Here is a 14115-nt window from a genome sequence, read left to right as displayed (position 1 = left end):
AGTGGCCTAAGCTTGTGTTACGTACTCTGAAAACTCTGTATTACTAATATTCACCCAAGTCTCTGATTTGCAACATCGTCGTATATAACTTCTTCAGTGTTTCAGTTGCTGTAATTTTATTTCACTCAGTATAGGTTTTTTTCATATTCATAAGATCTTTAACTTCTGTTATACTCTAATTGCTTTAAATCAGAAACTTATGTAGGAGGAAAATTGGGTGTGGCTTAAATCAGATTCCTGACATTTGAGTCAGGTTATTCGAGGCACAGCCTACGAGGGGTTGTTTCATGTTAGCTGCTGGTTGCCCAAAATTTGTTGTACATAACCTTCCTTTGGTATTTCTGTAAGTCTGAGAAGGAGACAAACTTTTTTTTTTTTATCAAATCTTCAACCCCAAGGGCCCTTTCTAGGTGCAGCTCAGGCTGATCTAACTGTAATCCCCAGAATTCATACTCTCTGCAACCCCTCCGCTTCTGTGAGTACCTTGAAATCTTTGTTCTGCAGCTGCGGCAGGAGTACAGCCTCTTGTCTCTTTCATTGGAGAAAAATGTGTGCCTTCCCCTTCCCTCCTTCTCCCCTCCCTCCTACATGTCATGGAAACTGAAATAAAACTCATTTGACCATACCTACATGGGTAGTCTCTGTGGTTAAAGAAAGTGTGGGAGCCTTAAATTACAAGGACAACAATGTCATTATTGGATTATACACTTAGGTTAACAAAAGCAGTGGCGACTCCTGGGAGGGATGCAAGGAGGGCATGGGTCACATGATTGCCTTCATACGTGACTCCTCTCCTTGCCATCTCTAGGAGGGTGTTGAGCCCAGAACAATTCCGACTCTTGCCATCTCTGCCCACCATTGACAGGCCAGGGGACTGGCAGGGGGGCTGTCACTGGCAGCAGGGGTCGCCCCTTCCCTGTACTCACTGGCAGCGATGAAAAGTGGTGCAGTTGGCCTCAGCATTCTCTGCTCTGATGGCTCCCAGCCATGTCACTCCACTTCCTGTGAGGGAGGTACCACACTTTCCCATAACCCCCCTCTTCTAATGATGTGGCTGGAGTGGAGTGGGCTGGGGCAAAGTTTTCATGTGCTTCCTCACACCTGTGCTAATTAGGGTGTGTGGGTGGAGGAGCATGGAAGCGCCTTGCCCCTGCCCCTTCTGTCTGAAGCCTCGCACATTCTGGGGCTTCGAGGGGCCACTTAAAATTTGAGAACTGCCCCCCCTTCTAAAATTATTGCCCACCCCTGTTCTAGACTGAGCACAGAGTCCCATTGGGTAGATAAAAATATTAATATAAATAGCCTATCCAGAAACCTCTGGAACCCCATAAGATTGGGTCTCTACTCCATGAGCTATTGGAACTTATTTACAATAAACAGTACATGAATTAGGATTAGCATTTATATTCCTATTCTTGATGGGATATCTTTGAGCTATGATATATCTTAATTAAAACTATCTTTAAATAGGTGTTTTTCCTTTAAAGCATTTTACCAAATAATCCGCTTTAAATGAAAAAAAAATTTGATTTTAAAAAAAATAAACATTGATTTTTATCCACCCTGCTGGGTGCTTATTCTTAGCTTATTTGCCTTTATGGCATCTTGCAGCACATTTTGATATTCTTTTATAACTTTGCCTAAAAACTTTGAATTTACTATATAGGATCATTTGTTTTTAACTACAATAAAAAGTTGAATCAGAGATCAAATACTTTTACTGAACAGATTCAGCTTTCTGTGTATCCAGAGAAACAGGAGCAAGTGGTTCCAGCTTCTTTCAGACTTCAGAGATGATATTCAGGATCATAGAATCACAGAACTGGAAGGATCCCCGAGAGGTCATTCAGTCCAGTCCCCTGCACTCATGGCAGGACCAAACACCATCTTGATCAGCCATGGGCAACCTAGTGAATGGGCCAGATAAGTGGTCCACCTTTATTTCAATGGGCCGCATTGTCATAACCAAGATGGTCTCCCTGGGATATGGTAGTTTTGCTAACTGTGTTTTCATGCCTAGAAATTGCATGGCGTGCTGATTGAACCATAGCAGTGCTGTGAATGAATGCAGGGGGAGTGCACTGCTCACAATGTTGTGTGCAATCCCTTCACATGTTCTGGTTTTACATGCATGTCACTTCAATAATATCAGTAGGAAAAAATACCTATGTGGATGGAAACCAGAAGAATGTGGCAGCCCTGCATATGGACAACAGTAAACAAAATGTTTCATGGGCCACATGTAGGACCCCAATGGGCTTGCATGTGATTCTTGGGCCACAGGTTCCCTATCACTGATTTAGACCATCCCTTACAGGTCTTTGCTCTTAAAAATTTTCATTGATGGAGATTCCACAACATCCCTAGATGATTTATTCTAGTGGTTAACCACTCTGGCAGGAAGTCTTTCCTAATGTCAAGGATCCAGCATGAATCCAAAGGCTTGCCTTTTGGCAATAAACGCACTTGGGTTGATCAACCATGTATTGCTATTATTTAATAAAATCAAAAGATTGGCCTTAATTTACCACAAACTTAAGGATCACTCTTGGGTTTGAAGATTAATGATATGACTGCTTCTTATGCTGTATGGGGAGGGATGACACTGAAGTCCGGGACCTCATTAAATGCTTCTGTTAGTTTCAGGACCAGTAACTCTTGTTGGTCTTATAAAATACTCCAGGGAAGCAGTCATCCTCTGGAGCTTTCTTTGCTTTAAGCCTTTAATAGTCTCTGCTACTGTGTTCATCCTTCTCTGTAATTAGAGGACTGCCAATTTACAATAAAGTTTTTAAGTTTGAGAAGGAATTCTTAAGTTACTCTGGTTGTTCGTAGTTTTAAGGAATGTCACAGGTAGCTTGGGACATTAGAACCAATCCAGGTAATACTTCTCAGTATACAGATGCATACAGCATGCTGTCACTTCAGGCATACAACATATATGATGCATGCTTGGTTAGGACAAAACATTGCTATTTGACAGGAATAATATACCTATCCCAGAAATTGTATCTCCTTAAATGTGATCATTTCCTATAAAGCATACCCCCTGAGTGCTCTGAGAACAGCATTGACGTAACGGGGGATGCAGCACTAAGCAAGGACACTGACTTAGAGCAGATTTTACTGTGGCCAAATCATTCTCTAGATTGTTTCAGGGCCCTATGGGGAAAGAAGCCTTCCTTGTGCAGATGTACTTTGTTCTGTGCAGAAGGTGGACGGGTCAGATAGTCATAGATTCTAAGGCCAGAAAGCATCATTGTGTGACAATCTAACATGACCTCCTGTATAGCACAGGCCATAGAATTTCCCCAAAATAATTCCTGGAGCATATATTTTAGGAAGAAAACATTGTTCTGGATTTAAAAATTGTCAGTGATGGAGAACCTGCCATTGCCCCTGGTAAATTGTCCCAGTCATTAATGACTCTTGCTGTTAAAAATGTATGCCTTGATTACAGTCTGCATTTGTCTAACTTTGGTTTACAGCCAGTAAACCACTTCTTCTGCAGTGTCTTCCTCCTCCATTCTGTGAGACCCTCCAAAGGGGGGGTCTCTTCCTTGTCAAGAGCTAGTGGGGGGGAGACAGGGGGGGAACTTAAGTATGGGGTTGTTGAGCCGTGTGCTATGCTGTAATGCCAACAGGTTGACCTGAACCTGGGACTTCTGGAGCTTAGTGCATGAACCGCTACAGCTTGAGCTAAAAGCCAGCTGGCTCTCAGTGAAGGTCATAGAACACACTCATTCTTTCTCTCTGTAAGCGGTCTCAGTGCCAGCAGGGTGTGTGGGTCACATGACAGTGTTTGCCTCTCAGCAGCCCTTTGTGATTAGAATACAGCTTTCAAAACAGCTCCATTTGCATGGAGGGAATTCTACCTACCTCTGTCAGGAGGAATCTGAGGGGCAGCTGAGATCAGAGGTCCTAATAGCTTTATAGAAATCACGGAACTGGAAAGGGAGTGGAAGGCGCGTTTGGAGTTAACTCCAGAGTCAGTGTGGTAAGATGAGATCTCTATATTGATGGCTCTTGCCTAGAGAGCAACTGCAGCTTATTCTGCTGGGGGCAAACCCTGTCTCTTGAGAATGATTTTGGAGAAATGTTGCAAGGAAGTTTTTGGAGTCTTTCTCAAACTTGCAGAATCTCTGTGGGAAAGTGTGATTTGCTCCTTGTAGGCCGTCAGTGGTCATAGAACCATCCATAATTACTCTATGGTCAGGCTGCAGATCACATGGTGGGCTGCTCTAGTTTGCCCAATGTATTTGTTCACCTCTAAAATATATTTTTTAATAACTACAACAAGAAATCCTATGGCATCTTAAAAACTGACCAGTTTATTAGGCTTAGTCTTTAAGGTACCATAGGTCTCCTTGTTGTTTTTTCTGAAACAGACTAACACAGATACTTCTCTGGAATTTATAATTTTAAATGGTGCTAATCTTGCCTTAGATTGGAATTCTCTCTCAGCTCACCTTCATTCTTTCCCCAGTTTGTGGGGTTTATTTTCAGGAAGTTACACTGCTGAGTAATAGGGATGTTAATTAACCTATAGTTAACTAATTGACTGGTTGATTAGTTGATAAGCTGTGGAGCCACAGCGGGGCTAGTTCCTGGCCCACCGGGTTCTTAATACATTTAAAAGGCTACAGTGCAGCAGGGGGGACCCAGCGTGAGCCAGGCTAGCTGATACCTGGTTCGTGCTTGGTCCCCCCTGCTGTGCTTTAGCCTTTTAAATGTATTAAGAGCCCGTTGGGCTTTTAAGTCAACTCTGCCCAGCACCGGCTCCTGCTTCCCCCGCATTGCTGCCTCTATCAGAGGGGGGAAGTGACTAGTCGACTATCCGATAAGCTTTTGTTTACACCCCTACTGTGTAGTAATTGGTGGTGGCTGAGGCATCTTTGTTCATTTTGAGAAGACGGTTAGTGAAATAAATTCAGTTGCTTAATTTGATTGAATATGTGATAACAGCATGCTAATACCCTGTTTGCTGACTTCAAATTCTTGTTCTGGTCAGCTAACTGCCTCTGAGAGAGTGCCAGGATACGGCAGCAGTATTACTGTTTCTTTCATAAAAGTATATTAAGTTTAAATTTTGTGTGTGTTTTGTGAGGTTTTTTTACTCTAACAAATGTTTTAGTTTCAGATCTTTCAAATGGTTTTCGAGTTTGTGCTGCCAAGAAATGCATATCAGAGTTATTGTATTACTTATAAACAAGGCTCTTTGTATGTGGAACTCTCTCATTATATTCTTAAGGTTGGGTAATATATCTTCTGTCTTCAGTGATCCAAAGAAGTTTGCGTACTTAAAATAAACTTACCTGAGATCATATGGGCTGCTTCTGTGCTTCAGCATGATTTCAGTATTATGTCCCAGAATGCATTCTGGGAAATCCCATCTTGACTGGAGTACAACTGGTGTGATTATTTTGGGAGGATACACAAGATAGAAAAATGAAAGGGGAAAAGATTAGTTACCTGCTAAGTATCACTTTGGCTATTGAAGATATTCAGCAGTGTAAAATATACTTGTGAAACATTCCTTTAAAAAAATCTGTTTTTCTAGATATAATACAAAATATATGAGGACATTTCTGTAAGACGTATTTTTAATAAAATATATATATCTTTTTTTTCTCTCAGTAGGCAATTAAAATCTGGAAGACTTGATTTCAAAGCTTATGCCAGTGATTTTCAAAGGAAGGACATCTACATGAAGAACTACAAAGGGATTTGATTTGAGAAGATCCAGTGTCGCAAAAATGACTTCATGTTGTATGATTCCAGTGTTTGCTTTGATGGTTTTATGTTTAGCAGCTGCAGGTAGGTGCCATTATGTAAATCATGTGTTCATTGTAGCTCATTGTGTACATTTGGAATTATTGATCAAAAATAGATGTTCATACTGAAATAATTTAGGTCAGCTAAAACTCTTGTAGGGTCTAATTGCAGAGATAAAGTAGTAGTGTATGGTTATGATAGCACTTTCTGGTATGAGTATTTGATGAGAAATAACACTGCTTCTATCACAGGGCTCTTGCTTACAGTTCCTGTTAGAATCTTTTAGAGTTTTCAAATAGTTAATATTCACTGGCATTCATTTTGTTACAATTTTACCTGTATAGGATTTTTAAAGTGTCTTACTGATTTATTATGTCAGTGGCAATATTTATGGTAGTCCCTGTGATCAGGACTTGAAAAGATCATCTTGCTTTGTGCTGACTGGAATCTGTGTGGGTGAGTGCCATTAACTTGTACGGAATCTAAGATTTCATTTAAAAAGTATTAAGTTTCTGGATTGAAAAAATCCTTCCAAATCTGGGTTAATTGTAAATAGTGCATCAGTGTTTTCCCAAGGCTGCAGAGACCACTGCTGTTGCCGCTCCTAGTGAGTGTCTTCTTTAGTAGTTAACCTGATTGACTGACTGGAACCTGGGTCTGAGCAGCCAAGTTTGCCTAGTCCACTTGCAAGCCTCCCCTCAGTTAAGCCCTACCTGTGTCACTACGTCTGGGGGCCTATGGTTCTTTTGTACTGACATTATTCTAGGATTCTTAACGAGTCACTTGTGCCAGTTCAAGGAGAACTGGACCATCTATTGGGGGAATTAAGAACTATCAACACTCAGGTAACTTTTATTTATTTATTTATTTTCCCTGTATCCTGACTGCAAAGTTTGCGGTTCCAGACTGAGTTGAAACAGGCTCAAACCAACCCCCTCAGTAGTTTAGGCTAGCTCAGGCTTAAAGAACCTCCAAAAAGGATAGGGTTGCTGGGGTTAAATATAGACTTAATGTTTGCAGGTTTAAGGCCTATACTCAGTATGGCTATAAACTCACTATGTGGTGTATTTTAAAAGATGCGTGTAAAATTTTTTAATGGTGACCAGTGTATTAAAGTTACCGGAAGGGATATAGACGAGGGAGGTACATTCCGATATATAGGGATTGGATCTACTCCATATTTATCCCTATGTAAATACTTTTCAAGTAGTATTTTATAACATCTCCTAAATGCAGAAATAAAATGATCTGAAGGTTCAAGTCTATATAAACACGCACTTTTACTTGCATTTTCTGCAAGTGATATTTTGAAATGTCCACTAAATTTATTTGTGCTTGTTAAAATTCTCTCTCTTTAGTGGAGCACCCTTTGCTTTGCTTTTTGTTCTCCTTGCTTGCAAGTATATTGTCCAAAACTCTCCACTGGGGAGTGGCAAACACAGATGCAGTCAGTCAAAATGAGGTAGTGGGGAGACTGGACAGTGGACAGATGACTTGTTTTAAATTTGGGATGTCCTCATTGTGGAAAAGATTACCAATTATGGAAGAGATGTCTAAGCAATAAAGTACATTGCAATCTGGCTTCCTTTCTCCAATTACATGGAAAATGTTTTGTTTTTTTTTTTCAAGAATGCCCTCAGTCATTAAGGGACTTAATCCAGGGGTGACCTACCCTCTAAGTATCCAGTCAGTACTAGTAACTCTGATTATTGAATAGTACTTGATGCAAGAGTCTGCAATGAGTTCATTGTTTTATAAGTAATCTTATGCAATATGGGATTTGCCTGTTTTGTGTGTCTGTCTGTGAACGTGTTTTGCATGTGGAGATGAGGCTGTAAGTGCCATTGTGTGATGGGAAAAGGGGATACCTGCTCAATAGAGGAAATCATAACTCTTTTCAAAAGGAAAAAAGTCTTTAAAAATGCCAGTATGTGCATCTGATGTGTTCATTTTACTTATTATTAAACATATTGGCAGTTCCTTTTCATGTCCTTCTGATAAAGGGCTAATTTACTAATCTAACCCTAACCCACACCCTAGCGCTGACCTTGCACCTTGAAACTTCTTTTATTTTCTCCTCCTTTCCCTGTTTCTCTTTGCTTAAGATATTTTCAGGAAAAAAATATTGCTGTTGCTCAGGAATTTATCAGCTGCTTTTTCCTCGCTTGGAGCCTGATGCTTCCCTGCCCTTGCCCTGGCAGAAGGGAGCACAATTGAGTGAATCTATATAGTGGGAGAGTAGGTGGGCTAGAAATGGTTTTGTGGGATCTGTTTCCTGCTGTCCTGCAGAGGCTCGAGTGGAAGTACCAATCTTAGGGCAGACTGTTGAGAAGATGGACACAAACCCCAAATTGGCTTTGAGTTTTGTATTTTAAATGTCATCAACCAGTTACCAAGTATAAACTTCTTTGCCATTAAGAGCATAGCCATGGAGTCAAGGTACTCCATCTCCCTTTCACCTGCACAGGCTTACCTTTTATTTAGGTAGTTTATTACAGGACTAGCTACAAGCATTGTTTTTGCTGTGAGATCTAAGGCACACTGGACATGTGGAAACTGACAGTCCTTTAAGACTAAGAGTAACCTGAATGCTGTTGTCTCATGCAAGGGACTATCTAAAAGTGGTTGGAGCCCTGGAAGGAGCTGTTGGCTCTTCAAATTGCCTCTGGAGTCCCAGGACTTATGGCTGCTGTCACTGCACTCCCAGGGCTCCTAGTGGCTAGGGTAGTAGCAGTCATGAAGGACTGGCTTTGGAAATTTGTTCCCAGCCCTATCGCTTCTGGAACCACAGAGCTCTTTCCTCTCCTCCCTTTGCTCAGGACCCAAGCTGCCCTCGACTGCATAAGTCTGGGTATGTATATTATGCTACTCTGCAGGGATAAAAGTATCTCAACTATGGGACTGTCACTGGTATAGGCTGGCTTCTGAAATCCGTAGGAAATCTGTACTGAAAGGTTTCAAACTTGAGTCCTTTATGTGCAATTTTTCCTGATAGCAGAAATATAATTAAGACATATTAGGGGGCTGTGCCCCCTACTTGCTGTGCTTGCCAACCCCCCTCTCTGGGGGTAAACAACCCTGGTCTCCCTGCCCTGGGCTGCTTGGGAGGGCCAGACCAAGGCATGGCAGCCATGGCCTGCCCTGGCTCTCTCCCCACACCTGCCAGAACCCCCTGAGGCCTGGCTAGCCTGAGCTCTCTTCCCTCCCCGGCTGCCAGGGGCTTGGGCTGGACTGAGGATGGCCCAGCTCTTCCCCCTGGCTGCCAGGGAAGGGCCCAGGGCTGAGGTCACCCTGGCTCCCTCGCTCCCCCCGCTAGACACTGGGGAGGGTCTGAGGCCAACCCAGCTCTTCCCTCTCTCTCCCCCTCCTCCCAACCCTCCCCCCCAGAAGCTAAAGCTGCCCCTACCTCTTTGCCCCACATGTGGCCATCAAGGATGGGGGCCGAGGCCTGGCCATGCCTCCAGCTGCCAGGGGGAGGGTGCATGATTCCCAGACTCCCTCCCCCCGCAAGGGGAGAGGGTGCGTGGCTCCCGGCCCCTCCTCAGTGCTCTGGTGAGACCAGGGAAGCTGCATGGCTGCCACCTGCCCCAGCACCGGGGAGGCTGGGGCACTCAGCACTGGGAAGGGAGGCGGCTGCGTGGCTGAGGGGGACGGGTTGCAGGACACAGAGCAATGTGATGTGATGACATCACAGTGTTCTGTTGGAAAAACTTTTCTATAGATACAAAAAGATATCGGTAAAAGTATTTTCCTTTGTCCCTGAGGTGAAGGATGAGTGAGGCAGAGGGCAGCATGCCACCTCTCTAAGGAGATACCTGGTATACGCTGAATTTTCCCCCAGCTAGAGTTTCTCTGCTCCTTTAATGTTCTTAAATGGTAAAGTTTCAGGAGAAGATGACATCTCTTTGTGAAGCCCAGAAAGCCTAAATTAACTTCCGTACTGCTCATACATTTGCTGATGCTGACCAGTTCTCTTATCTTCAGTAATGTTGCCTTTTGGATATGGGTAAAATGAGGTACTTCTAGTCTGACTTTTCTATTTCTGCTTAATCGACTGATTTTTTTTTTCCAGTCTTGCCTCTGAAGAGTACCAGCGTTAATTGTGCTTTGAATACTATGAGGGTTAAAAACATAAAGATAAATGAGAAGGATATCACAGTATTAAGGATAATCAATTCAGGTTTCAACTGTAAAACTGCATATGAAGTTGTGTGTGTTGATTTTCTAGTTCATAGATAATTATATGAATTCTGCAGATATCGGAATTGATCCATGCAGTATCCAAGAGGTTGTCTACCACCCAGTTCTGGGTCCCTTTTTACCCAGCTATGTCTGTGGATACTTGCCTGAATTGTACCTTACTTCTGGTTTGCAAACAAACTTCTTTTAATTTTTTGTTTGTGATATTTGATTTCTAGGTAAAAGCTCTGTTTTAAATGTTCAAAAATGTTTTTCACCATGGAAAATCTGTTACTTCTTTGAAGGCAGAGTACTGAGTTGCTGCCAAACTACCTGGCTGTTTAAAATAATTTTATCTTTGAAGTGAGGACAAAGAAAGATTTAGCAGTCTGGAATGCATTGTCGGAACTGCACATAAATAATTAGAAGTGCAAACAGTACATTCTTGGATAACCTCAGAAGCAAGTCTGGCTTTGTAGCTTTAGGAACACCGCTATTCACACTGAGGCTATGTGTAGACTGCCGAGAAGTCAGAAAAAGATACGTAAATTGTGAACTGCTATTTGCGTATCTTTTTCAGCTTTTTTTCCGAAAGAGGCTTTTCTGATATTTGGACCATCTACACAGAGCTAAATTTCAGAAAAAGCTCCTCTTTCAGAACATCCCTTCTTCCTCTGACTGAGCGGAGTACAGGAATGCTGAAAGAACAGGGTTGCTTTTTCGGAAACTGTTCCGGAAAAACGGATGCGTTTCTTGGACACTGCAGAGGTATCCCAGAAAAGCTCTGCAGTCTAGACGTAGCTTGAGTTACCAGTGTGATCGGTTGCAGACTTTGATTTAAGCCACATTTCTTTTACTATCTGTTAAGTATTTTTTAGTGGGGAACATTGTGAAATGACTTCAAGGAGGTGAACAGAAAAGAACAGATGCTACAAATCCTGAGGGCCTGATCATCCTGTGAGGTGGTTATGTATGCAAGGAGAAAGTGTAAACTTTCCTTATTGTGTTGGCTTCCTGGCATGTCCAACTTTGTACTTGGATTTGAGAGGAGATTTGTGTGGGGAGGGGGGCTTCCTGCATCTTATGATTCTGCAGAGGCCATGGCCATCCATTTGGAAGCTGTGAGGCAGATTTTTAGCCTATGTAAATTGTCATAGCTCCATTAATGTCATGTTACTGTTGGCTGAGGAGCTGGCCCCTGTACTGTGCGATACCTGGGGGCTCTTCAGTGTTTGGTAGTGCCCCTCCCTGTGCTGAATTGCCACAATTGTGATAAGGAAGATGGATGGGCTTCGGAGAGAGAGATAGTTAGTAACTAGCCTGCTACAGACTTAATCCATAGATTCCCCATTAGAAATGTTTTCACCTATGCTGGCTCCAGCTGCTCTCTGAGATTTTAGCTGAAAAACGGCCTTTCTTCCTAAATGGCTTCTCTAGGTCCTTTTAAAATTATTTCACTAGTTCTTGTAAATAACCTTGTGCCTGAGAAGCAATTTACTTACTAGCAATTTACTTTCTTATGTCCCATTTGATACTTTATCTATGGTAAGGGAGCTTGCATTTATGTGAGCCTTGGACCTGAGCCCTCAAGTACTGTGATGATGGGCAGGAATAAACAGGCTATATCTTCCCATCCTTCTTTCAAGAGGAACTTCTTGCTGCCTCTTTATGCTGTAGATGCAGAAGCAATCAAGACCCCAATAGACTCTAACAAAGTCCTTCTATATAAGGAAACAAGTTGGGGAGAGAAATTAATAGGCTGTAACACTGGCAGGCAGTGGCAGATCTTTCCTTCTTAAATAAGATTAATTTTTACTGCAGTGTTTATTTTTCTATTGCAAAAGTTTTCAATAGGAAGTTATTTTGAGTTTGGGAGAAATTACCAAGAGCCAGTGTGTCATAGATATTGGAAAACATGAAGAGCTCATCTGGCTCTGAGTGCAAATTTGATACTATCTCTGAACCAGATGAGTACCCAGACATCAGCTTCTTCAAGATATGCCCAGCAAACGAAATAACAGAACACAACTAGTCATTCTCTACAGCCCCCAAATTAAACCTCTCCAGCGCATCATTAACCATCTACAGCCTATTTTGAAAAATGATCCCTCACTCTCACAGGCCTTGGGGACGGGCCAGTTCTCACCTACAGACAACCACTTACCCTGAAACATTTTTTCCAGCAACCACACAACACACCTCAAACATACTCACTGGGGAACCCACCCCTGCAATAAACTCAATTGCCAGCTCTGTTCATGCTTCTATATGAGCAACATCATCACAGGACTTAACCACATAAGCCACTACATCAGAGGCTCATACAACTGCACTTACACAATGTGATTTATGCTATCAAGTGCCAGCAATGCCCCTCTGCCATGTATATCGGCCAAATTGGACAAAGGATTAAGGGATACAAATCAGATATTCAAAATGGCAACACACAGAAACCTGTTGGGGAACATTTTAACTTGCCTGGCCACTGATTAATAGATTTAAAGGTGGTCATTGTCTTATGAAGTAACTTCAGGAATCAGCTAGAGAGAATCTGCAGAACTGGTCTTCATATGCAAATTTGACACTATCTTTCATGGCTTGAACAGAAACATTAACTGGATGGGACATTATATTGAACACCCAAATGCATCAAAAGCTAAATATCAGGCAATCACAGCCCACTCTATTAGCTTCATTTAGCATGGACACTTTGACAGGGTTCCCCCCCCCTTCCTCTTCTCCCCTCTTTCTGCTTAATAATTGAGCCTCTGTGCCTCTTGCTCCATATTTGTCATCTGAAGAAGTGGGTTGTGCCCATGAAAGCTCATGATATTATCTATATATTTTTGGTTGGTCTCAAAGGACATGTCTACAATAGGAAATTATTTTAAAATAAGTTATTTTGAAACAATAGTTCCCCAAAATAACAATTTTGCAATAGTGTCCACATTATGGGGAAGCTTCGAAATTAGTCTGAGGCAGGCTCCTTTACTGTGGATGTGCCACCTCGACTTAGAGCCCCAGAAAGCATGGGGGAGCAATTACTCTGAATAACTCTGGAGAGGAGTTATTTTGAAATAGCAGCAGTGGAGCATCCACACTACCACTATTTCGAAATCGTTATTTCAAAATTAGCATTATTATTCATGGAAAGTAGGCGTTCTTTGAGTGATGTTCCTGTAGGTGCTCCACAGTTGGTGTCAGGCTTGTCCTGGCACCACAGATTGGAAACTTTGATAGCAGTGATTGGGTGGGCTGCGCATACGCGAGCAGAGAGCGACGCTCCCACCTTTGAAGTAGTGCACACAGCCCGCTTCTCCTCAGTTCCTTCTTCGCCGCCCTCGGCCACAGACTGAGCTCAGTTCTCTCCTCCTCAGAGTGCTCTGCAGGATAAAGCAGAAACACCTTAACAGAGTAGATAGTTCTGAGGCACTCGGGACTACCTTCTTTTTACACAGAAAACAGACACAACAACAAAAAGCCGCCGCCGACAGCTTTTATCGCCGCGCAGTGGCAAGTTGCAACAATCAAACAAAAGAAAAAGGAAATGGAAACCAGCGACCCACAAACAGTCTCAGATGCTTGTACAGCTATAGATAACTTCTGGGAGACATGCCAGACTTTCCTAAGGAGAAAAGATGTGGCAAATGTCGAGAATTTATGCCAGCCTCTGATGCCCACAGTGAATGTATATGTTGGGGGACACACATGAACCTCCAAAATGTGTCCATTGCCATAACCTCATAACCAGAGCTCACAAGGGACGGAAGCTCACAGTGCGCACACGGTCTATGGATAGAACCCTGGAGAGCGATAAGGGCTCGAGCACAACTTCTTCTCAGGGCAAACAGCCAAGCCTTTCACCTCAGAGAACACGCTCAGAACCTAGACCCTCACCAGCCAACCCTCTCCCCTTAAAAAAAAAAAAAAAAAGCAAAGGAGACGAGCCAGGCACTTCAGGCATGGCAAAGTCTCCAGCCTCTTCAGTAACGTAACGTGCTCAGAACAGCCCTCAATCAGCTACCACAAAAAGGGCATCTAGCAAGGATCCTGTGGAGACAGAGGCTCCACTGGCATTAAGGGCCCTGGCTCGCCACAGGCACATTCAAGATCCTTAGCACGTTGCCAACCTACGGTACAACATTTGCTGGTGGCATAGAA

The 14115-nt window shown here is 42.7% G+C and overlaps 1 protein-coding gene across 11 annotated transcripts in view; it reads left to right on the top strand.

Moving 5' to 3' along the window:
* Positions 1 to 14115, top strand: part of TGFBR3 (transforming growth factor beta receptor 3) — a 192987-nt gene that overhangs the window by 18095 nt on the left and 160777 nt on the right. For 7 of the 11 annotated variants that reach the window (XM_075936514.2, XM_075936520.2, XM_006137321.5 and 4 more), the window contains one exon: positions 5638 to 5817. In XM_075936514.2, the coding sequence (XP_075792629.2) occupies positions 5757 to 5817 (61 nt within the window). In that variant the 5' untranslated portion in view covers positions 5638 to 5756. Of the gene's footprint in view, positions 1 to 3978; positions 3998 to 5637; positions 5818 to 14115 lie in introns of those variants that run through there. The other 4 variants (XM_075936518.2, XM_075936517.2, XM_075936519.2 and 1 more) reach the window with 2 other exon arrangements.

The sequence above is a fragment of the Pelodiscus sinensis genome, chromosome 9 (assembly GCF_052426305.1).
Source record: "Pelodiscus sinensis isolate ZL-2025 chromosome 9, ASM5242630v1, whole genome shotgun sequence".
In the NCBI taxonomy this organism is placed as follows: Eukaryota; Metazoa; Chordata; order Testudines; family Trionychidae; genus Pelodiscus; species Pelodiscus sinensis.
This window is presented reverse-complemented; position numbering and strand designations above follow the sequence as displayed.